Source organism: Peromyscus maniculatus, chromosome 13 (genome assembly GCF_049852395.1).
Source record: "Peromyscus maniculatus bairdii isolate BWxNUB_F1_BW_parent chromosome 13, HU_Pman_BW_mat_3.1, whole genome shotgun sequence".
NCBI classification, from domain to species: Eukaryota; Metazoa; Chordata; class Mammalia; order Rodentia; family Cricetidae; genus Peromyscus; species Peromyscus maniculatus.
The window spans coordinates 24,508,834-24,534,214 of NC_134864.1; the positions used below are offsets into that span (position 1 = coordinate 24,508,834).

Here is a 25,381-nt window from a genome sequence, read left to right on the forward strand (position 1 = left end):
TGTGAGGTTCTCTCACAATGATCCAAGACCAGGTGAGGCCGGGTGGGGCCAGGTGGGGGTGCTATAATAAAATTCAATGCTGATGCTTGAGCCAGAAAGCATCAGATGAAGAACTTTGAGCTCTGTAAGACTTTCTGACCCTTAGATACCAGCTGAAAAGGTAACATCCTAGGCTACCTACAGCACCTGCCCAACTTGGCTAAAATAAGTTGTTCTCACCACCCAGGATTCAATTACTTGGTACTATCATTCCTGGAAGTCAAAGGAAAATTTCACTCGTGTTTAGACTATTTTATTATAAAAGGATGCAACTCAGGCATGACTAGCTGGGAACGCTGCCCGGAGCTGGGTATGGGGACAACTAGCTTGCAGCACCCTCACACTCGCTCTGCTTTGGGAGTCCCAGAAGGCTTTGCTACAAAGGCATGGTTGGTCATAGCATTGGCTATTGATGATAACCTGACCTTTGGTTACCGTTTTCTTTTCTTCCAGTATTACAATGGAACAGAGCCCTGCATGTTGGCAAGTTTTCAGCTTGGCCACATCCTTAGCCAGATTAACATAAATATCCTTGAGTGACTCTCTCCTTGTTCCTGCTCCCCAAAGACAAGAGGATAAAGCCTACAGTCTCCTTGGTTAACTACCTTGAGACAACACAGAGGACCCCAAATATCTGTCCTCTCATAAACTCATACTCTTATCCCTTTGGAGATTCCAAACACTTTAGGAGATTAAGATAAGCTAGGAAGGAGTGTATGGAGAAAACAAGCACAGCTGTACACATGTGGTCCATCGCCGACCGCGTTTACGACACACGTGAAGGCAGTCCCAAGTGGCAGTACTCAATGACATCATCATCATCTCAATTTGTGAAAAGATACCCGAAAGATCTATGTATGTGCACAGGCTAAGGACAGACCGTTCAGAAATTTCCTTCAGATTCTATGTGACTACATCATACCTATCAGTTTGACTTCCAAATTAATCACAGCATGAGATTAACAAAATAATAAACAACATATTGGAATAAAAACACCTGCATTATCTATTTCTGGAGTTTCCATTTTATCTGTTTTCTGTCACAGTTGGCCTACAATAATGGAAACATTGGAAAGTGAAGCCACAGATAAGGCAGGTCCAGTGACTGTACTTTCAAAAGCCTGGCTACATCCTAGTTGAGTGAGACCTTGATATTTTTGGAACTCACTCACCATGATGCTTATGTACTCTATCTTTCCAGTGACACCGGCCCCCCTCCCGCTCCCACCCCTCACCCCCCACTTCCCACGGGATTTGTTCACCTAGTCTAATCCTCTTTAATGTGAGCCCCAAAGGAAAAGGAACACTTCTCGAATGACAATAAGCCATGTGATCTGTGAAATGACACTGTACCTCATTCCTACCCTACAGAACTAACCAATATTTCCAGTTCCAGGCAAAGAGTTTCATTCCTCAAGTTTTCCACAAGCATCATTTAGTAGTTCCACCACATAGAAACATCTGTTCAGAGTTTGGAATGTTACAGAAAACATCTATGAGAGCTGGTGTTTCCAGGAGAATCCTAAAGAATGTACAAGACTGCTTCCTGACTGGTGGTCAGGAAGAGAAGGCACAGACCAAGGCTCTGGGTGGAAGGTACAGCTGGTGGAGCAAGATGCTGAGGCAGGTAAGGGGCCCACACCACTCCCTTAGAAGAAGAACCTTCCCTTCGCTTCATCCTCTCGTAATGTTCTCATTAGATGAAACAACTCGATCAGTACTTCTAAAAATAGAAATTAATTACATAGAGAAGCATCAGTGGGTCAAAGGAAGGCACAGGTACCTTTCTCCAACTACTGATGACAGACCGGAGCTGCCTTGCCTACTCCCTGCCTTGACGCTGGCTCCAGAGCCCTCACCTGAGGTCCTGACCCTAGTGATCACCCCCTTCAAGCTACAATGAAGAAGATGCCCAAGGGAGCTATGGAGGAAGAGGAGAATGGTTGACTTCTCCTGCATGCTGCAGCATGACTAGGGACCGTTGAGGACGCCTTGCCCTGAGAGAGTGGGCCCGACACACCGGACACTGTAAAAGTCCTGCAGAAGCCAACATGCTGAAGATGTGTTTGGGAGCCTGCGGTGCTCCTGGCAAACGGTGGAACCTTCCAGAGGTGAGAAAAGGAAGGTCACTGGAGTGTGCTCTTGAAGAGGCCATTAGAGTGTCGGTCTCTGCCTCTCGACCACCACGAGACTAAACAGCTTTGTTCCAGCCCACGCTCCTCTGCGATTTTCCTTCATCACAGGCCTCAAAGGATCATGGGTTGAAATCTCTAAATACAATTACCAAGGTAAATCTTTCTTCTTGTAAGTCAATTATCTCAAGGTTTTTTTGTTTTGTTTTGAGAGTTGCAGAAAGTCGACTACCATCCCTTAGGTCATGGTGCAAATCTGATCTGGCCTTGCACACAGATGAGACACACACAGTCTGTGCTCACCTCTGCCTTCCCCCATTCTCCTCACCACCGTGTTCTTTGTCTCTGCCGTAACAAAACCCAAACAAGGTGTTGGTAAAATCTTCAACAACCAAACTTAATGAACTAACATAACCCAAGAAACCAGAACATTCCAAATGCTTAAACAGGCCAACCACTCTCCCTCTCGGATCTCTGCCACAGTTCCCTGTGAAAAAGCAAATAAACCCACCCAGCACATACGTAGCACACAGCCCAGCTGAGCTGCCCAGGAAGGTACTGGAGAGGAGCAGCAGGCCATTCCCTGGCCTAGGGGACTTTAATACAAGTTTGTCTGCATTTAGAAAAGAACCATTTCCCAATGACCTGTCCTCCACTCTCACCCTCCACAGCAGTGAATCGACCACTTGTGTATTTACAGCTCCTGAACCGAGGGCACCCACTCTTCCAGCCGGCCAACTACAGCTCAAGCATTCAAACACCTTTATGCCATGTCTTTCTGTGGCTGGTGCCTGTTAAAGTTCTCTATGAGTCTCTGGACTCTGCCTTTCCCAGCTGGGGACTGGATAAAAGACAGAAATGGCTCACACACACAGACAGACAGACACACACACACACACACACACACACACACACACAGCCAGAGACACAGAGACAGACAGACACCATGGGCCACCTCTTCTCAGGTTCTAGTATTAGGCAAAAGACTTAACCAGACACCATTAATTCCTCTCCCTTCCTCCCTCCATCCCATTTTACTCCATTATTAACTTAGCAGGACATACAACTGAGATATCACTTAAGTCACCAGATTCCTTCCCCTTCCTATACCTTAGCTGGAATCTCCCCGCCACCCACTCCCACACACAGCCACACATGAAAGCATACCATGACCAGCAAATGAAACCAGAGACTGCTTGGTCCCTTCACAGCTTTCCTGAGTGAGTGAGTGCAAGGGTCTGCATTTGGACTTACTAGGTTTTAAGCCAGGAATGGTGCTCCAACCCAAAACATAACCAGGGTCCTAAGGAGTGATCCACTGTAAGATTCCGCCTGCAGAGAATTTTACCACCTTCCCCAAGCAAATCTTTGCTTACTGGGGGAACCATAAAGTCTGAAAACACCAGCCATGACATTTTACTGCACTGTAGTCGAAGGACAATAGCTATTTATTATTTTTATGTACCTCCACTTGCAGACTCCCTGGCTGTCAGACAGTCTGAATATCACGGCACATAAACAAAGTTCTAGTTTAGAAGACTAGATGCCAAGGAGCAGACAGAGGAGAAGCTGGGACACCGCAGAAGCCAGAAGGGCCAAGCCCTGAGCACAGTGGGGGCTGAACGCAATAGGCAAGGTGGGAGGCAGGCAGGGAGGCTGCAGACCCACAGGAGTTTGAATGCTTGAGCTGTAGTTGGCCGGCTGGAAGAGTGGGTGCCCTCGGTTCAGGAGCTGTAAATACACAAGTGGCCGATTCACTGCTGCGGAGGGTGAGGGTGGAGGACAGGTCATTGGGAAATGGTTCTCTTCTAAATGCAGACAAACTTGTATTAAAGTCTCCTAGGTCAGGGAACGGCCTGCCGCTCCTCCCCAGTACCCTCCCAGGCGGCTCAGCTGGGCCGTGCTATGTGCTGGGTGGGTTTATTTGCCAGCCAGTCTAGCTCACTCAGGAAGCTCCAGGTTCAGTGAGAAAACTTTTCTCAGAAAATCAGGTAGAGAGAGAGCGAAGACATCCTGCATTGGCTTCTGGCCTCCACATGCAAGTGTACGCACATGTAGATATACCCACACACAAACGTGTACACATCACACACAAGTGTGACAAAGAGAAAGAAAGAAAAGGAACAAGTTGGCAAACGTGCTAATTAATGAAAATAAACATTGCTATTAGATATGTCAACTAAGAGGGGTGACTTTTAAAAAATGAAACTAAAATGATAACAATAGTAATAGGAAAGAACAGAATCAATTAGCTCTTTAAAAGATGTGCTTGTTACTCAGGAAAGAAGCAGGCATAATTTTAAACTTCAAATCAAATGTGCCTATGAGATATCTGAGTCAAATGAACAGAAATAGAATGTATACTGTCCCAACTGAGAGAGAAAACATGGGAACTAAAAATTCAAAGAAAAGGCAACATTTAAGAAAACAAACAAACAAACAAAATGCATGGAAAATAAAGAACATAAAATGCAATGATAGAGATAAATCGGTCCATTTTTTTAATATCCACAATGACATAAATGAATTAAATTCATTGGTTCAAAAGTGCTTCTCAGAAATTGTTTAAAAAAATATAGCTATATTCTGGTTCATAAAAAATAATAACCTAAAACATAATCATAGAAAAATCAGAAACTAAAGGAGCCACAGAAAAGCCATTCCAAGCAAGTGCCAATAAAATACATTTATTAGAGATGATAAAATGAGAAAACTTGAGACTTAATAGCAAAAACCAGTAGAATAAAGACGTCATTGCCAACTGATGAGGGTAATTTATCCCAAAAGTTCTAAATCTACTTGGATTTTAAAATATAGCTTCAAAATACATAAAGGGTTTGACACAGCTTGAATTACAAGAAAACCAAAATATAAAGTACACAAAAAACTTGAACAATACTATTAATGAATGGAATATACTTTACAAACTGCAGCAATACAAGGATGGACTGGAAATCAATTAAAAAAAAAAAAAAAAAAAAACACCAACAGAACAAGACTGAAAATATAGTAGACTCCATAGACAGAGAAGCATGATTCCATCAAACCTTTACATTTGTACGCTGAATGTATAAAATGTTCTTCCCAACCCCATGGGTTACAGGTGAATTTTTAAAACTTCATTCTAATGGAATTACATGAAAATCTCCACCCAGACTTGGAGTAGCCCTGGTCGCTCAAGCACACAGAAACACAGTATCTAACCATTCATTTACTAAGCACCAACCCCGCAATGACATCACATCCAGGGTCTGGAAGGCAGCCTGCACAAGCCCTCTGGCTTCTAGTGGCTCCTGTGACTCCTATAAAATAAAATATATGGGGCCGCTTGTTTGAACCTAGCTCCTGCCATAGGCTCAGCGAGCCAGAGCAAAGCCCAATAAAATTTTCCAGCTGAAGTTCCACATACCACACTCCAACTGCGTGCCTATCTGACCGTCAGAGAAACCAGGAGAGACAGAACAGTCAAATAACACGAGCAAGCAACTGATGATATGACAATGCTCTCTGCATGATCGTTCACAGGACAGTCACCTGAATGCCACCCACCACGCTTCTTCCCTAATCTTCTCTTTCCCTGTTCCTACGCCACAATAACCCACATATCTCTGTCCTTAGAAATTGTCAACTAGGGGCTGGAGAGATGGCTCAGTGGTTAAGGGCACTGGCTGCTCTTCCAGAGGTCCTGAGTTCAATTCCCAGCGCTCATGGCAGCTCACAACTGTCTATAACTCCTGACACCCTCACAAGGACATACATGCAGGCAAAAAAAAAAAAAAAAAAAAAAACCAGTGTACATAAAATACATATAAATAAATTATCTTTAAAAAAAAAGAAATTGCCCACTAATTTGGCTACTTATTTGTGTCTGGTATAAAATATACCCAAAAAGTTGGGGGTGGACGTTATTGAAGAATGAAAAAAACATAGGGGTAACCATCTTGGAAAAGTGGAAGCTAGCCAGGCCTGGTGGCTCACGCCTTTAATCCCAGCATTTGGGAAGCAGAGGTAGGTGGATCTCTGTGAGTTCGAGACCAACCTGGTCTCCAGAGCAAGCTCTAGGACAGCCAAGACTATGCAGAGGAACCCTGTCTCAAAAAGAAAAAAGAAAAGTGGAAGCTAGGCTGAGTTCACCCACTTTTACTTTCCGACATACTGTGGCAGCTCTATAAAGAAACCACACCGAGGAGTCCAGGACAAGAACATGCTGGGACTCTGCAGCAGAGCAAAGGGTCTGCTTCCTGGGGGCAGGGACCATGAGCGAGCAATCACAGAAAGCAACCAGGAGACCAGGCCAAGCAGGTCAGCCCTCTTGCCTTCCCATCTATCATTGGAGAAAGTGAGCTTCCCATGCCTTCCCATCTATCAATGGAGAAAGTGAGCTTCCCATGCTTTCCCATCTATCAATGGAGAAAGTGAGCTTCCCATGACCCACCTGCTTTCATTTAAAAAGGACCAGAGGGGAAAGTCCTTTGTCGCCCTTTTGACAGCCCTTCCCCATCTCCAGTCTGCATCCTGGGTGGGGGAAGGAAGGCAGGGAGAGACAGAGTGAAGGCCAGGTAGTGAGTACCCGTCCCCTGTGTCACGCCAGGAAGTCAAACAACCGAGTGCCCAGGCAGGTTTGTTTAAGACTGAAGACTTACTGTCAGAACTCCGGAAGTGCACACTGTCACCCACATCTTCGCCCAAAATACCAGTCAAGTACGACAGAAGAAAACCATTTCGAAAGAGGTTAAAACTCACTCATGTAACATAAAACCAGCCATTTCAAGTATAAGTCAATAGCATTTGGTACATTCACATGTGCTATAAAACTGCCACCTGCCTGCTTGGGTCCAAAACACACCCATCCCTCCCCAAGGCAATTCCAAACCCACCCGCGGACAGCTGGCCCTTCCTTATCATAACCACTGGAAACCATTCACCTGACTACAAAGTCTGCAAAGCCAATGGTCACTGGAAAAGCAGAACAGAGCCCAAACTTGCTGGCGGCAAGTCACTGGCGTACAGTCGTAGGAAATGTCTGGGTTTGCTGGTGTCTACCAGGACCCCGAAATAGGAAAACCACGGAGCTTTATGAAAGGACCACAGCAGGGCGGCTCGGGTCCTCTGAGGCCAGGCGGCTTCACACAAGGACTCTGTTATTCATGGGCAGGAAAAGCCCTTGCAATTTTAGGCCACCCTGCATCCATTGACAAAGTGTCACAGGTGAACACTGAAGAGCCAACTCAACTGTGCGTGTTTTTAGCTTTTGTGAGAATAACCCATCTAGGGAGACGATAGGTGGCATTTCCCTGCAATCTCTCTTCCGCCACCTTGGGACCCTACGTCCCCTGGCTCCCTCATTCTCTTCATCCAGCACCCTCTGCCGGGTCTGACTCGCCTGAGACTCCTGTCTGTTACACAATCCTTTAGCAGTGTGGTATAAAAATATCGTCCCACCGGACTGACTGCAGCTCTGGGGGTGAAATCCTTATTCCATCTCAACTGAGCCGCCCCTCTGCGTCATGTTAACCCACAGGGAGGGGCTGACCCCTCCACTTCACTCCACTGCCTGAGCCAGCCTGGGGCTCCAAGACGACCCCTGCTTCCTCTGGCTTTTCTTCTCATGTCGAAAACAACAGCAGTCATTTCTTCCTCCCAAGGAATCCAAGTCTTACACAATCCATCTAAACATATGCAGACTCCCTTGCTTAAAATATATATGTAGTCGGTCTTCTGCATCCGTGTGTTCCACACGGACAGATTCAACCAGCCAGGGGTATAAAACGGTCCACAAAAAAATACTGCTGTCACCATGATTACGTAGACTAGATTTCTATGATTCATCCCTAAACAACATTAACAAAATAACTATTTTTATAGTGGCTATATTGTATTGGGCATTATGAATAGTGTAGAAATGATTTGAAGTATGCAGATGTGCTCACGTTCTATCAGAAAACTACCATTTTTATGTAAGAGACTTGAGCATCTGTGGACGTCAGTTCCTGTGGGCATCCTGGAACTTCCTGGTATCACATATACATACATACACACACACATATATATATATGTGTGTGTGTGTGTGTGTGTGTATGTATGTATATGTGTGTGTGTATATATATAGTGTGTGTGTGTATGTGTGTGTACATGTGTTACCTACATGTATACAACTAGAATATGTGTAGTTACATCTATCCAGATCAACCATATAAGATATACTTCTGAATTATTGTCTATACACACTGGTAGGTAGGGCTTGACCTATAAATCAGCACAGTTTCAGAAAATTAAGACCAAAGGAAAAGCAGGCAGTAAAAGGTACCAATTACAATGAATGAGTCAAAAGATCCATCATTAGAGGGCAAACTCCCCCAGCCTGGGGATGAACCAGGCAGCAGTTAAGAGGTGTACTGCACTCATGATGAAAATAATCTTTCAGAAGCCAGCTTCCTGGGCTGTGAAGCCTTGCAGCGAACGGCTGGCATCCTTATGCCCAGCAAGCCATGATCGTCACGGCTTGGTATTCCCATCTCTATGTTCATTCCCTCACTCGGCATGTGTCAGGCACCCATCCAGGCTCAAGGATCCACAGTGAACCAGATAAGTCCCTGCCCCGTTCAACAGAACTCTCATTACAGAGGGGCATTAGTGAAAACACTGGACAGCTGGGATAAAAAGAAACCGTGAGCAAAGGCGGTTGGGGATACAAGAGATGGTAACATCATTGCTTTGCTATGGTCTGTGCTCTGCAAAAAAACCTTGGGCACCCGGGGGAACTACAGCATATGTTCATGTCTCCATCCCCAGAGCTCGGGACCCAGCCTGAACAAGGTGTGGTGCCGGACATTCGGGTGGGAATGACTGAACAAAACAACAAATGTACCCAGAAGACGTGAACTGCTACATGAGGCTGTTAGCAGGTCATATGCCAGCTTGAACCAGCCTTCCCCAGTATTTTTTCACTTCATCAGTATGCAGAGTGTTTTCCAAGAAAACACTCAGCTTCAATCTTACACCAAAGTCAAAAAGAAAGTTGTCAGGATTTACATTGCCATATGCAAATGAAATATTTTTTTTCTAGACAACTTTGCTAGAATAATCACTCTGTAACATTCGAAAATATCTATCCCTATATATAGATATCTATGTTGAATCATATTGGCTGAATAATATATAGATATGTGTGTGCAAAAGAGCATATTTCCAGAAGGTTTTGTTGTTGTTATTTTGAGACAGGTTCTTACTATGTAGCCTTGGATGGCCCGGGAGCTGGCTATGTAGATCAGGCTGACCTTGAACTCATAGATAGCTGCCTGCATCAGTCTCCCAAGTGCTGAGTTTAAAAGACATGAGCCACCACACCCAACTGTTTATAGAGTTTTGATGGACAAACAGAATATACTCCCCAGTTCATTGGAAGAGAAAAAATTCAGGGGAGGGGGGAGTTAGTGTTTAATTCGGTAATAATACACTGCACTTGGACACACTGAAGGGATTAATGGCCAGTTCACTTGAATAGAAATGATAGGAAATGAATTTAGAGTTCCAAAGCCTTTTATGTAAAAGGCCAGATAGCAAATATTTTTGGCTTTGCAAGCAACCTACAGCTTTGATTGCATAATCTCCTTTGCAGCTGTGTGTTTATGTGACTTGTTTTTTATTTGTCTACAATGAGAATATATATATATATATATACATAAATACATATATATATATACATATACATATAATACATACATGTACCTTTTCCTCAGCTCCTGAGTCAAATAGCCTTCCACTGTTTATTGACTCCTATCTTCCAACCCAAAAATGAGATGTAAGGAGTCCCTAGTTCCTAGCAAACCCAAGTACTATCCCCATGTTTCTGCATTACCTCTTTGAATCTCTCCAGCTCATTCTGGAGAGCCTGTCTGGATATCTCCACCTCGATCATCTGCTGCCGGAGAGTTTCATTGTCGTCTTCCGCCTTAGCACGCTTCTCCTCCACAGTCTCCAGTTCGTGGTGCAATCTGACAGACACGTCTTTGGCGACCTGCATTGGACACACGGGGATAATCATCAGGATATGAAGTCTGGGGGAGAGGGGATGCTAAGGGAATATTCAGACAACCTCAGAGGAAGAATCATCAGCTTAGTCACAGCAAGAATGCAGGAAATAGGCGACAGACCTATATTTAACAGAAGAAAGTACTACAAGCTGAGCATCCCTGACCCAAACAAAAATCGAACATCTGAAATGCTCTAAAATCTGAACCCCTTTCAGACATAAATACTTAGAATAACAAATACAATCTTAATGTTTCTATTGCTGTGATAAAATACTGTGACCAAAAGCAGCTTCGGGAGGAAAAGGTTTATTTCACTTACAATCCCACATTACAGGGCAGGAACTCAAGGCAGGGACCTGGAGGCAGGACCTGAAGTGGAGGCCATGGAGGGGTGCTGCTTCCTGGCTTGTTCCCCATGGCTTGCTCAGTCTGCTTTCATATACCACCCAAGGATGCCACTACCCGCAAAGGGCTGGGCCCATCGTCGATCAAGAAAAGGTCCTACAGGCTTGCCCATAAGGCCCGTCTTACGGAGGCATTTTCTCAATTGAGAGTCCCTCTTCTCAAATGTGTCAAGTTGACAAAACACTATGCAGCACAGATACTCAGTGTATACTTTAAAACATGAAACTACATTATAAAGGAGAAGATGGCTTTCATAATGACAAAGCCTCCCTGGACAGGGCTGTTTCCTCATGGAGTGTCAGCAATACTGCCAATTCTCCTTGCACTCATATGCTTCCTGTCAATCAAATCCACAGTAAACCTAAAACTGCCTGGCAGTGGTGGCACACAGCCAGGCAGTGGTGGTCAATGCCTTTAATCCCAGTACTCAGGAGGCAGAGGGAGGATCTTTGTGAGTTCAAGGCCAGCCTTATCTACAGAGTGAGTTCCAGGACAGGCTCCAAATCTACACAGAGAAACCCTTTCTTGAAAAACCAAAAAACTAAAACCAATAAAAAATAAAAATTCTGTATGAGTAGATGGTCCATATAGTCATGTTTTTAAAGATGTCTTCTGTGGCTCTTGTGTGGTTAAAACCTTGCAATGTTCAAAGCAATTAAACTCTTTTACTTCCTTTTTTTAAATTTTATTTATTTTATGTGTATGAGTGTTTTGCCTGCATGTTTTACATACAGTGCCCATGGAGGCCAGGAGATAATGCCAGATTCCCTAGAACTGGAGTTACAGATGGTTGTGAGCCACCAACTATGTGAGTACTGGAAATGGAACCCAGGTCCTCTGCAAGAACAGCCAGTGCTCTTAACTGCTGAGCCTTCTCTCCAGCCCAAAGCTCCTTTACTTTCTAACAGCAAGTGAGGAAAGACTATAAGACAACTATAAATCGGCTGGGCAGTGGTGGCGCATGCCTTTAGTCCCAGCACTCAGGAGGCAGAGGCAGGTGGATCTCTGTGAGTTCAAGGCCAGCCTGGGCTCCAGAGTGAGTTCCAAGAAAGGCATCAAAGCTACACAGAGAAACCCTGTCTGGGGTGGGGGGAAGACAACTACAAATCACCCTATTTCACACTGAATGGCATTCTGTTAGTGGTTGGTAATTGAGAGAAGCAAGGATTATTCCCGACATCAGGAAAGCCAGATGAGACTTGACAACTCTCAGAACCTGAGATGTTCTGTATAATCCGCATCTAGATAAATGATTGGATGATGAGGTCATGACAGCTTTGCGGTCCATAGAGTGAACTCAGTCCCGCCTTCAAGCGTGGTTTTCATTCTTTCTCGATCTCTTTAAGATATTTAATTTTATTTTATGTGTAGAGGTATTGCCTACATATGTCTGTATGCCACATTCACTCCTGGTGCCCTCTGAGACCAGAAGAGGGCATTGTATGTTATGGGACCGGAGTTACAGATGTTTGTGAACCACCACGTGGATGCTGGGAACTGGTCCAGGTCCTCTGCAAGAGCAGTAGGTAAGACCTATTGGGTGGGTGGGTGTCTGGAGTTTCCACTTCAGATTTCTAGGAATGGGATGCCGAGGGAGCTCACTCACCTTCAAGTCTTGCTCCAGGCTTCTGATAAGTTCCCCGTCCACCTGCCCTGTTTCGGCCACTTTCAGACTTTTCTGCTCAGCCTTCCTGAGTCGGTACTGCAGGATCCTGCAATTCTTGTTAGCACGGTCCAGCTCTCTCCGGAGCTCCTGCAGCTGATAACCGTCCTCTTCTAGATAGCTGTCCCTCATCTCTTCCATCTCTGCACGGAGCTCATCCAGCTCGTCCTAGGAATCCAGACACCGCAGGTGAGTTAGACCCTAGCAGGAGCCAGCTAGAAGGATGTAGCTCTTTCCATCCACCCGCCCACCCCGCTCCACCCATCACACTAAATGTCAGATGCCCACACGGCCCCATCAGCTCGTGGCCATACCAGATAAAACAGCAAAGGACCAGTGGAAATTCTCACACGAGATGATAATGTCACCAAGTACTCTTCTGAACTAAAAATCTAAAACACAATCACCATGACTCCTTACAGCTTCTAGAATTTACTCTGTTTCCCTTTATTTCCTTATATAACCAGAAGTGGAATCAGCTTTGCAAACAACTAAGCCTTTAGATTCAAGCCAAAGGCACAATCTAGGTACTAAGGCGAGCCAAACAGACCTTCCCCCTTCGATGGACATAAAGTTTAGCAGGATAATAACTGCTGATGGCCTTGGAATTACAGCAATCCTGTGGATGTCTCTGAAATCCTATTCTATGATACAAATGTCAGCACTCAATGATTATCTAATGAGAAGCATTTTCCACTATTTCAAATATACGAGAGTTCAGTTTTGTTTTGTTTTTTTTCCCCCAATCTCCTTTCCTGCATTTCCCATAACTCCCGTTTTTACTATCTCTGAATGCAAACACGTTACATAAAATGATCGGGCCCACTGTTCTGCTCTGAGCTCTGGCCTTGGGCCCCTACACAGATCAGTCTGAATATCAAAATGAAATCATACTCTTTCCCATGCCACCAAACAAAACTGTGTTGTTATGTGACCTTCGGAAAAATCAGGATGTCCCAAACAGGCCAGTCTCAATGCCATGGTAACAAACTCCCTGGTGCTCTCATCTACATTGGGAGGAGAGTAACCTGCAGTAACTCGAGCAGAAGCTGCTCTTTTCCTCGGGTTCCATCTCCCTGGTCCCATCTTGCAGTCACTTTGAAACACTCAATCTGCTCTCCATCCTTTGTTTCTGCTTCCTTCAGTCTTTCTGTCTATAAAATCACCCTCAGCACGGGGAACTCTAGAGTCTAAGGAATGAGGTGAGCTTGATTCTAGAACTGCAAATAAAACCATTTCCTTATCTGAGGCTTCGCCCCTGGCTCCCAGCTTCCCTCCCACCCTACAGCCCACGCTCCAGGAAGTATTATCATCATCTCAGGGTCTGACTGACTCTCCTCCCAGGTTCCCAAATCCCAATCCTAATTCAGGTCTGGGCCTCAATTCCAAGCATAAACAAATCCTTCCAAGACTCCAAACTTCCTAGCAGGCCTCCAAATCCCTGGGAGCCTTTAGTATGTAAATTCGATGACTCCAACCACTACCAAACCCTTCAGGACTTCTTTTCTTTCTCAAAATCCTGCCCACCACCCCTTCTCACCACACTGGGCCTCAGAGCTCCTCAGGACCTGTAAACCTCACCAGCCTTTCCTCCCTCCTAGAAATGTTCCAGCCTAGATCCACCAGAAGGTGTGAGGTACATGGGTTAGGGCCCCCTGACCAGCCCCGGGGGCGTCTGTCTCTGTCTCTCTCTTGTCTCCTTCTATCATCATTTATTATTATAGTTGTTTGGTTTTTTTTTCATGTTTTTCAACCTACCCTGAAAGTGAGCTTTGAAGGCCTAAAACCTTGTCCACTGGCCCTTACCCAGGGCAGCATAAGGCTCACAGCGGGCTCTCAGAAAAACATTCGTGAGATGAACACACAGGAACGTCAACACGCAGAAAAGACCGAATCTTCAAGACAACAGAACTCGAACCTTACTGCAGCAATGCATTGCTCTGATCTTGAGGCCTAGTCAAGAAACGCCACCCCCACCCCCACCCCACCTCAAACCAGTAATTGTGGTGCAGTATATGGAACACATATTCTTTCGAACATGAAACATTTCAAGAAAGAGCAATTTAGGAAGAACATAAAGGAACGCATTCTAGAAATTTTCATAATTTGTTTAATATTTGCTGATTCAAATGCCTGCAGAGTAAAAGAAGCACTCAGTTACGCCTATTTATTTTGTGCAATTAATACTGAGGCTCAAGAAAAATAGGAAACTCTCACCCACACTTGAATGCCCTCAATAGCCCTCTTCTGCCCTGCTGTTCAGTTTGTTCCAGGGTTCTGGGGGGGTGGGGGGCGAGAGGGTGTTCTCCCCACCCTCCCTAATCCTGATTTGTTCTTAAAACGGGATTTTCTTACAAAAAAGGACACATTTCCCAACATCTGAGCCTCGGTTTGACAAGACCCTGAAGAGAAAGAAATATCCTTAAAAAAAAAAAAAAAAAAAAAAGAGATTATCTTGGGTAAAGATGAGGTAGAGGAAATACCGGAGGGCATGCTTGGAGGAAGAGGGCTCTCCAGTCAACCTCAGCTACACACAATGGTTTCAGAACACAAATGGAGGAGCCCATCCCCCTAATCCCAGCCTGCAGCTTCCTACTATCCTGATCAACAGGATCCCTGTGATTTGCCGGCCAGCTAATCTAACCAAATCGGTGAGTTCCGGGTTCAATAACAAAATAATAAAGTGAAGATCAGTTGTCAACCTCTGGCATCCACAGGAGCACACATACATGTAGATGCCTGCCTGAACACACACATGCAGTGCACACACAAAAATACCACACACACACACACACACACACAAACCTTCACCCACTTTCTAATGCTCAAAAAAAAAACCAAAAAAAAAAAAAAAAAAAAAAAACCCAAACCTCATCCTCTTACAGAATGTTTTATTCCGCTGGGTGTGGTGGTACATGCCTTCATCCCCCCCCCCCCTCATCTCAGAAGGGCAGTGGTGGAAGGGTCACAGTCTACATCAGGGTTTTTTTTCAACCTGTGGGTCATGACCTCTTTAGGGTGGCCTAAAACCATTGGAAAACACAGATATTTGCATTATGATTCCTAACCACAGCAAAATGACAGTTATGATGTGGCAATGAAAATAATTTTATGGTTGGGGGGTCAGCACCACATGAGGGCTGGTATTAAAGGGTCGAAGCCTTAGGAAGGCTGAGAACCACTGGTCTACATGGTGAGTCCAGTCTTGAAAAGTGACTGCAAGACGGGACCACAAACAAACAAACAAGACCAAGGCATTAATGCCTGGAATTACCTGTTCTGTCCTTTAAATGCTGTATACATAACAAGAGAGAAGAGACAGTTCTCCGACATAAAAATGTCCCTTAGTTTGCACACGTTACAATGAGGGAACCTCGTCCGCCCTACGGCTGGCTCTGCCTGAGACATGAGGAAATAGCCATTACCAGCTACAAACAGTCTCAGATGCTCCTTCATCTCTGTGAATGAAAATCCCTGGGAAGAAGCTGTCTGGTGTGAACAAAACTCCTTGAAGGAGGCTGTGCCTGCAGAGACTGGTGGACAAACAGGCTGAAGTTTCAGTACAGTGGGGAGATTAGGATTTTGTAGGTTCAGAGGCTGGTTACTTTATCTTGGGCTAGTGCTTGCCTTTTAGGACAGCCATGCCTTGTCCCATTCTGTACCTGAACTAACACCTCATGACAATAAATAAAATCCCTCTTACAGCTATTAACTTAACAGAGCAGTAGCTTGTGCCAAACCAAGAGCTAAGCACCCTGGGCCTATAGAGATGCCCGATCGCGGTACCTGCCTCTCTGGCACACCCGCCAGTGCGTTTTAAAGTTGCCTTCCATAGGACTTTCTTTGTGCTGTGAAACTATAAAAACCTTGTGAAACTGCTTTCACGTTGGAACATGGAATTTGAAATAACCCAAATCTGTGCTCCTGGGCCATGGTCACTCAAAACAGCTGCAGAACAAACTATTTCTTATTCCCTTTAAGGGGAGAGCAGTGATTTTTTTTTTTTTTTTATGCTGACACCTCCAAATCCCTGAACAGGCCATATGTAAACAGATCATTTTATTCTGGGCACAAATAACACAAATAACTACCAACATGAGTAGAACTAAAGAAAGACCAGAATTATTTTTCATTTCAGTCACTGTTGCTATAACCTCAGATTTTACATAAGTTTCTGAAACAGAAGGCACCCTATATATTATGAACTTGACCCTCGTGGCCAACCCTAAAATAAACTTCCATTTTTAGAGACAAAGAAACCAAACTGAGGCGAGGCCCTGTAATCTCTGCCTCAGAGCTAATGAAAGAGAGTTGACCGCCAAGATGGCCGTCTACTACCACAGACGCTCCAGCTTCTAGTAAACACAACAAATTAGCTGTTACAAGCAGGGCAGACGAACAGCAACAAACCTACAATTGTACTTTTTGAAAAGCCCAACACCCATGTAAACTAAGAAAAGTTGCCTGGCATTTAGAGCCTGAGCGTGGATGGCACACATCCACATCTATTAGAGTAACTGGTACTCAAGAAAACCCCACAGCAGCTAGGAGAGACGCAAAGACTCTCATTCCAAAAGCCAGGAACCTGAGAGTTCAAACGTCTTCCTGCCCTAGCAGGCCTGTTTCAAAGGCAAACTGAGGCTGGTGTTTCCACTCCTTCCGTGGCCTGGAAAGATGTGATCTTCAGGTCTAGTGAAAGTCAGTTACCACAGAGAGCATCAGCCGCTTGAAACACAAAAGGAATGACTACTTGGACCAGGGTCATGTTGGTGGATTGTGATTTTTCAAACTAACGCTACATTACATTAACTTACTGAGGACATGCTACACTTCAGAAGACAGTGTGTTCCTGACCGTTAAGGCGTCTGTCATTTTTTTTTTAATTTTTAAGAATATCAAACACAGCAGCAGAACATGCAGTATTTCTGGCAGATATAATTTCGATACAGTAAGGAAAGTGGGAGATGCCCATGTGCCCCCCACCACGTTTCTTTCTTTTATTAGGATTTACTATTATTTTTTATTTGTGTGTATGTACCTGCATGAAGTTATGTGAACCACGTGTGTGCAGTTGCCCTCAGAGGATAGAGACAGCATGGGATCTGTGGTGAGCCGCGCCCGTGGGTGCTGGAAATGGAACCCAGGTCCTCTGCAAGAGCAGTAAATGCTCTCAACCACCGAGACAGCTCTCCAGCACCCTGATGTCATTTTACACACAGGATTTATAAGGGGGAGAAAAAAACATTGTCCTTAATCAATAGGTTTTTGTTTGTTTGTTTGTTTGTTTTTAGCATTAGACTGTTTGGATATATTTAAATATTAGGTCATTATCTCATGGAAAAACTATTCTAGTTTGTAACTACGTTTTTTTTTTTTTTTTTTTTTTTTTTTGGTTTTTCGAGACAGGGTTTCTTGTGTAGCTTTGCGCCTTTCCTGGAACTCACTTGGTAGCCCAGGCTGGCCTTGGACTCACAGAGATCCGCCTGCCTCTGCCTCCCGAGTGCTGGGATTAAAGGCGTGCGCCACCACCGCCCGGCTGTAACTACGTTTTTTAATGACATAGTTTGACCTGTAAAAAAAATAAATTACATTGTATTTATTCTTGGAGGGGGTACACACCACATACTCAAGGAAGTTAAGAGAGTTAACTTTCAGAAATTGGTTCTCTCTCCCTTCACCAGGTGGGTGGCAGGCACCAAACCCAGGTTGGGCAACAATGGTGATTACCTACTAAGCCACCTCCCTGCCCATTAACTATATTTTTAAAATATTTTATATAAAATGGATTCTTGAGGTTGTATGAAGCTGTCCAACGTTTCCCCCTTGCTACAGAGAATGAATCAAGACATCAAATTGTAATAGATTTGGATGCCATGTATGCAGGCAAGTAAAACAAGAATTTCATCCATAAAAACCAAATCCAGCATTTCTTGGTATAATTAACCAAAACTCTGGCTCATACTAACGAGTATGTTCAAATCTCATTTAATCAAAGATTAATGGCATATGTGCATGAAAATGCCATAATGAAATCCATCCATCACTTTGTACCTGAACTTAAAAAAAGATGAGTAACTATTCCTACGTTAATAATTCCTTGTAAACAGACCTAGTGGGAACACTCACGGTCCTGTAGTTACTGTAGCAATAGTCTCCTCTTCTGGGAGTTTAAGGCAGAAACTGCTGTCTTTTGTCATAGAGGAATAATCGGCCTCATTTCCTTTGGGACAATGGAAATGTTCTGTGCAGAGGACCAGCTGTAGCCGAGCAGACCCAGGGACGGCTACTATTGTTTACCAAGTGACAGTCCGGCCAGCAGCTGAGTGGCTACAGTCCCCGACTACAACATCTTGCCACCTAAGATTAGCATATTGATGCTTTCATGGCTGAATAAAGAATGCCTATGTGAAGCAGAATGTCGGCAAAGAATAAAGAATACTATCCATGTTAACAACCCCCCTCCCCCAAAGAAAAAGGACGGGGGGGGGGGGGGGGGCGGAGAAGCTGACCCTCCAGAGGCTAAGATGCCAGTTCCTGTCCACACCAACACCCCTCCCCTGGGCCATGATGAGCACCTGCCACGCAGCCAGCCAAATGGAAACCATGACAGCCTTAAACTAAAAATCTCCCCCAAGCCTGCAGGCTGTTCTCAGTGGACGGGTTCAATCCACATCACCTCCCCCAAACCTAAAACCTCAATGATCTCTCTTAAGAAATCACTCCAAGAAGCCAGTTCTCTGCTCTCATTTTCTTGTAAGTAAACGATTCTTAGAAAATGACTGAGAAAGCAGAGCAGAGAGTCTCAGGCCTTCCTACCCCAACACCGGGCCACCACGCAGGGCATCGGGATGGAGCAGGGGCAGGTTGTGAGTCCGCCACAGTAAAAAGTAAGACCGCTTAAGAGCATTTTCAAAACCCGCTCGTGAACTCGGCGACTACCTCGTGAAAAGCCAGTGGAAATGGAAGGCCTAATTAAGATGTTGACAATGAGCCGTCCTGCTTGTCTGATTGTCCCAGAGCACTCAATCAAGCAAAATGCCAGGCAGGGAGGAACCAGGCCAGTGTTGTGTGAAGTCTCTCCTCAGCATTAAGAAACTTGTCTGGGTTTGTCTAAGAAAGACCCAAAGGCGCTGGATACCTATGCTGGCCTTAATTTCTGAATATTATCTGTGAGTTCATCAGGGGTCAAAGGACGCCCCAGGTGTGTTTCTGCTTGTATTTTCATGCAAAGGCAAGCCACCTGGACTGAGGTATTCTGCTTTTTTTTCCATCTAATTATCTAATGCCCTTTGAAGAAAGAACAGACATAGGGTCATAGATGACCCTACACTCTCCACCCAGCAGAAGAGAGAACATGTATTAAACCAACATATGCTCTTTAAAGTTCCTTACCAACAAGACATCCTCTAAGAATGTCGACCTTATTTACTTATTCCAGACACATCAGTCTATTCTGAAAATTCTGTACCGCAATGTAACAACAGCGCTCTCTCTCTCTTTCTCTCTCTCTCTCTCTCTCTCTCTCTCTCTCTCTCTCTCTCTCTCTCTCTCTCTCTCTCACTCAGAAAATAATGCAAAGGCCGGGTGGTGGTGGCGCACGCCTTTAATCCCCAGCACTCGGGAGGCAGAGCCAGGCGGATCTCTGTGAGTTTGAGGCCAGCCTGGGCTACAGAGTGAGTTCCAGGAAAGGCTCCAAAGCGAAACCCTGTCTCAAAAGAAAGAAAGAAAGAAAAGAATGTAATGCTTCGATGAGTCACAACCATCCAGAACCTACACACATAAAGTCTCTGCACAAAATTTCTTATTAGAGAACACTGGTATGGACAGATACTGTGACCTCAGGAGCTCTGTGCAACAAGCACACATTATTCTACCATGGTGGGGAGGAGGAGGACAAGGTACCCTGGTGTGGCATCAGTAAGCAAAAGGTAAAATTAAGTTTATGATGTACACATTCTAGCTGCAAAAAAAAAAAAAAAAAAAAAAAAAAACACCGAATGATGATGGCCGATACCTCATGAGGTCACTGCTGCACAATTTCTACGCAATTTCTACACAATTTCTACGCAAGGGGGTAGGCTCACGGACCGTAGGGAAGTCCATTAGGATTCTTATTCTTTTGAAAATTGAACTACTGTAACAGGCTTCTGAAGGACCCAGCATATACATGGCATACATACACAGGCAATTATTCTGGCTTCCTGCTGTCCTTCAGACCCCTTCTAACCAATTCTTCCCCCTGCTGTCCATGGACTCCACAGGCTCAGTGAACAGATGACCAGGGCACTTGCTCCCTGGGAAGCTGCACCGAACATTTCTTGCAAATCGAAAGTTACCAGTGGGATTTCTGTGGCCCTTCAAACGCGGGCCAGTGAGACATACTCATTATGGGCCTCTCACCTGAGCAGAAAACAGAGGTCCCCTGGGAAAGCTTAAAATAAATAAATAGCTCTGAGGCATTGCATGGTATACACCAGCTCTGCTGGCAAGTGGGGGCAGCCTGGTATGCAGGCTCTGGAGAGCACCACTGGAGAGAAGGGAGCACCACTTTTTTGACAGGGTAACCCTGGGCAAGACGCAGGTGTCGGACAGCTAGCTAGCATCCTGCCTGTGGAACTGGACTTGAGATAAACATACCAGCAGCAAGGTCTGGAGGGTGCAGGACAGTAGTGTAGTTAGCTCTTGCTTGGCATGTTGGGGGGGGGGTCACCCCCAGTTCTACACCTACCATGATGGGGTGTGGAGGGTGTGGGCAAAATCCAGTCCATGTTACGAAGGTCCAGTGACATGTCAGAGCCACATAAATCAGACTCCAAGGTCAGACAGCTGCTTTCATCCCCTGGGGATCTAATCATGTGTTTAAAATCAAGGAAGCAGGCAAGGCAAATAAAGCGGTTATCCAAGAATTAACTTAGAAATGAGGTCTAAGTCGCCTGCTGGAAGATCCAGGATGCTGTGACAAACAGTTTCTTTAAAGAAAACTCCGTTGTCTGCTGCTCAGCAGTTTTAATTTGGATGCCTGTGATCTGATCAGAACTACTGCAGGTCATAGGCCGTGGATTAAGTTTTCATCTGGGGCTCACTTTCTCACCCTGCAGGACCTTGTGCTCACTAGGCATCTTCACAGTGCTCCCTACTTTCACGAGAGCCCCACACCACATGGCTACCTGCCTTTTCTGTCCACACCTTTGCGATGCACTCTGCTATCTATTACATAAGAGCCAGGGACAAATGCAAATACCTTACTGGAAGCGTCCTGAAGCGCTCAGTTCTGGCTTTCTGGTCTGCCTTGCTTCACATATGATAACCTAACCACTGGACTCGAGAGCAACTTCTGATTTGGGTTCGGAAGACCCAGAGGGAAGGCGTTAATTCCAGCTTGAACTGTACATCTCACTACCCTCACCTTGAAAACCTGAACCTCCATCCCAGCCTCAATCAGGCAGGTTCAACACCTGCTAACAAAATCACACCACCCACTGGATACAGCAGGGGCCGCCTGGCTCTGCGGGAGAACCTTCAACAACATCTTAACAGAGCAATGAAGAGATTTACACTCTTGGAGTCGCCTCCTGACCTGAGGATTACCGCAAACTAGGTCACTTTCACTACTACCCCCCTTTTGTCTTCTCTTACCAAATCACCCCAGCTGTCTTTAACTCACCCCCCCCCACACACACACTGTATAAACCCTCTGCTCTGCAGGCCAGCCCTGGAGAGAAGGTGGAGACTGATTGTTTATCTATCCCATCTATCTATCCCCTATCCCAAGGCTAACATGACAAGACCATGGCCAGCAGGCCCCACTGGATAACACTCGGAGTGTGAGAGGCTGCAGTTCCTTGGAAAGAGCCGAGTGTCCTTTTCTGACCAGTTTTGTGGTCACTTACAAAGGGCCGAAAACATTACTGTCCCGGGACACAGGCCACAAGTTCAAAGCGTTTCCTCCGAATTTAAAAGGTGTTCATCACTAAAAGGACCAGCCCTCTCAGCTATACCCCGAAGACTTCCAGGAGAGCAGGTAGGGGCCCAGCTTTTTCTGAACTCACAGGAGGAGCTGCGGGTACGTCTGGCACCTGGAAACCATACCACACACAAAGGCACGTGTAGGGTCACGGCTGGGCATCTAGATAACCCTCAACAGGTGACAGTGTAGGGGTCAATGCACTCAAAACGACTTATAAGCCACCCAAAAGGCATAAGCGAAGACACGCAAGATTTCTAAAATTAAGAGCAAAGAGCAAAACAAAAACAAACAAACAAACAAAAAAACAGACCTACAGGTCCTCTCACAAGTTTGGGGTTAAGTTACCAGAACCTAGTGGATTTGGGGAGCAGTGGGGGTGCCAAGTAGAAGAGTTAAGGTGTTAATGAGCTCCCCCACCCCCCCAGACTGGGCTCGCCGGACCTCAGGGCAGCCAGAGGATCCGGGGTCGGCCTCCGAGACACCTGCCACCCCAGAGGCCACTCACCTTGAGGTAGTCATTTTCCGAACGCAGTTCCTCCATCTCCCTCAGCAACTCTTCTTCCTCCGCCACCACCAGGAGCCGGGGCTGCTCGCCCAAGTTAGGATCCCTGGGAGTCCCGAGAATCGTCCGCTCCGGTGGCGTTCGGCCCCCAACATCCTCCACCGAACCGTGTCCCGGGGACCCTGAGGGGGCCCCGCCTGGGCTGCTTCGGCCCCCGAGACCGGCACCAGCGACAGGGGGCGCCGTGAGCAGCGCGGGGGACTCAGGGCTGCCCGGCGGCGGCCCGCGGGCTCCGGAGGTCTGGGTGGGTGCTCCGCGCAGGGGCTCCCGGTCACTGGAACCGGTACCCGACTCGGCGTCGCTGCTGGCGGCGGGGAGCAGACGCTGCTCATCAGACAAGGGTTCGGAGGCGCAGTCGGAGAGATCCGAGCTGCTGTCCGTGTGGCTGATACGCGAGCCGGCCACCGAGGTCACCGAGAGGGTCACGGCGGGGACCCGGGCGATGGGAGCCGGGGGCCCGACGGTGCGAGCTGGAGGAGTGCCGGGGCTGCGCTTGGCTTTGCGGCCCTTCGCGACGGCAGGCGGCGGCTCGGCCCCAGCCGGCCTCCCGACCCGGGACAGGGGTTCCGCGGGCCCCGCGCGCGCCGCCCTCCTGGTCCCCGGGGCGGCCTTGGCGCCACCCGCCGACCTGGCTCCGGCGCCCGGCGGCGGCTTGTCCTTCGCGCCGGGGACTACGCCGCTGCGTCGGGAGAGGCGGCCGGCTGCGGCCGGGGGCCCGGGCGACGGCGGCGCCTTCCCGGCGAGGTTGGGCGAGCGAGGAGCGGCGGGAGTCGGGGCACGGGCCGCAGAGGGGGTGGCCGTGGCGGGCCGCGTGTGCAGATCCTTGAGGAAAGGTCTGGCGGGCGAGGGTGCGCGGTGCAGCCGCCTCCTCTCGGCCAGCGGGTGCAGGTGGTGGTGGCGGTGATGCTGGCCGGCTGGCTGCGGCTTGGAGTCCGGGGCGCCGCCGCCCGTGGGGCCGTTCAGTGTCTCCATGGCCCGGGCGGCGGCCGCGATCCGCAGCTCAGGCGGCAGATGCTCCGGGCGGCGGCGGCGCTGGCGGTGGCTTGCAGCCTCCCCGCGCGCCGGGTCATCACTGACCCCCTGCCCCGCCCGGCGTGCGCCCCGCGCTCCCGCCGTCCCCCTCCCCCTCACTCGGCAGCCCCGGGGGGAGTTTCTCTCCCCTGGCTCAGGTCAACGGCGCTCGGCTTCTCCTCCTGGCACAGCCGCGGCGGCCGCTCGCATCCCTTGCACCGTGCGAGCGTTCGGAGCTCTGGAGCAGCCGCGGCCCTGGCACACACAAAAAAAAAACACTTGTCTGGCGGCGGCGGCGGCGGCGCGCGCCGGGCTCCTGCGTTCCGCTCCCCGCCCACTGCCAGTCCGCGGGGACCGGCAGCCACGGCTTCTGCCCGGCGGCTCAGACGGAGAGAAGCTGCACGCACGTTCCCCCGCTCCGTCCCGAGCCCCGGCGCGCACGCCCCGCCTCCTGCCAGCCAGCCAGCCGGGGAGGGGGCGGGGCGGGCTGGAGGGCGGGGCCGGGGCTCGGTGGGGTGCAGAGCCCGCTTGCCCACGCGCCCTCGCCTCCAAAGACCACTCTTTGCCTTTGGATATACTGGGGACACCACCCAGAGCCGGCTAGGGAGGGAAGGCGCTGGGTGGGAAGGGAGGGAAGAGGGCGAGCATCGGCCACTTGGGGACACTGAAGGTGCGAGCGGCGTGGAGGGCCCCTCTGCAGTGGGTGCCAGCTTTCTCTCCTTTCGGCCCAGCCCCCCTCCCCGTCCCTCTCCAGCCTCCCCTCATCAGTTCGCCCCCCAGGGCTTCTTTAAGGATCACTGGGTACCGGATGCAGCGTCAAAGCCCGGCACAGCGCTCCACAGTTGGCACCCCCAGTGGCCTGGGCAGCTCCGGGAGGGAGGAGCCGCTGTAGAAATAGGAGAAGCGGTTCGCCAAGCTTGGGGTCTGAAAGAGAGCTCACATTTATAGTTCCTGCGGCCTTGAGCCAGGCGCTGCTGATGCACGCTTTATCGTCCTAGTAACGGTCCCGAATTGGAAACCCTGTCTTCAGAGTGAGACACGGGCGCGAGGAGGTGAAAGCCGCTAGTCTGAACTCCGTGGCTGAGCCGGGATTCAAACCCAGGTCTACAGGCTAAATACATTAGCCTTAGAGCACCAAGGAACCTGAGTACAGTCTCCGCCCCGTGGGCCAGACGCTTGACCTTGGGAGTCTCGGATTCCTTCCTCACCTGTAGAATCAGAGAATGCCGATTCTGGCTGTATTCCGATTAAATGAGGAAATAGGAGAAAAGTGCTTTTGATAGATAGTGGGCGTGGTTCATGTCCCAGGCTTTCCATGGGCAATAGAGGTAGCGAGGACAAGTTTAAATCCTTTCTCTAGCCTTGGTGTTTGGGAAACAGGGGAAATCCTGTGTTTTCCTGAAACGGGCCAGTCCACAGCACGACGTATGGAGGGCAAGGCTTAGATCTAAGGCTGTGGAGGGGAGACGGGAGGATGCTGAGCCTGATTCATCTTTGCTAAGAAAGAACCCAGAGCAGCAGAATGGGGCGGCTGTGGCATAAAGAGAAGAAATAAGGAGTGGGCAGACT

General features: G+C 47.6%; 1 protein-coding gene across 13 annotated transcripts in view; it reads right to left on the bottom strand.

The window, feature by feature from the left end:
• Mtcl1 (microtubule crosslinking factor 1) overlaps positions 1-23,890 on the bottom strand; it is a 119,254-nt gene extending 95,364 nt beyond the window's left edge. For 6 of the 13 annotated variants that reach the window (XM_016009938.3, XM_042259942.2, XM_076549807.1 and 3 more), the window contains exons 1-3: positions 22,745-23,889; positions 12,216-12,440; positions 10,030-10,188 (exon numbers count right to left, since the gene is read on the bottom strand). In XM_016009938.3, coding sequence (XP_015865424.3) covers positions 10,030-10,188; positions 12,216-12,440; positions 22,745-23,773 — 1,413 coding nt within the window. In that variant the 5' untranslated portion in view covers positions 23,774-23,889. Of the gene's footprint in view, positions 1-10,029; positions 10,189-12,215; positions 12,441-22,744 lie in introns of all 13 variants that reach the window. The other 7 variants (XM_016009935.3, XM_076549811.1, XM_076549810.1 and 4 more) reach the window with 4 other exon arrangements.
• Between the last annotated feature and the right edge of the window lie 1,491 nt (positions 23,891-25,381).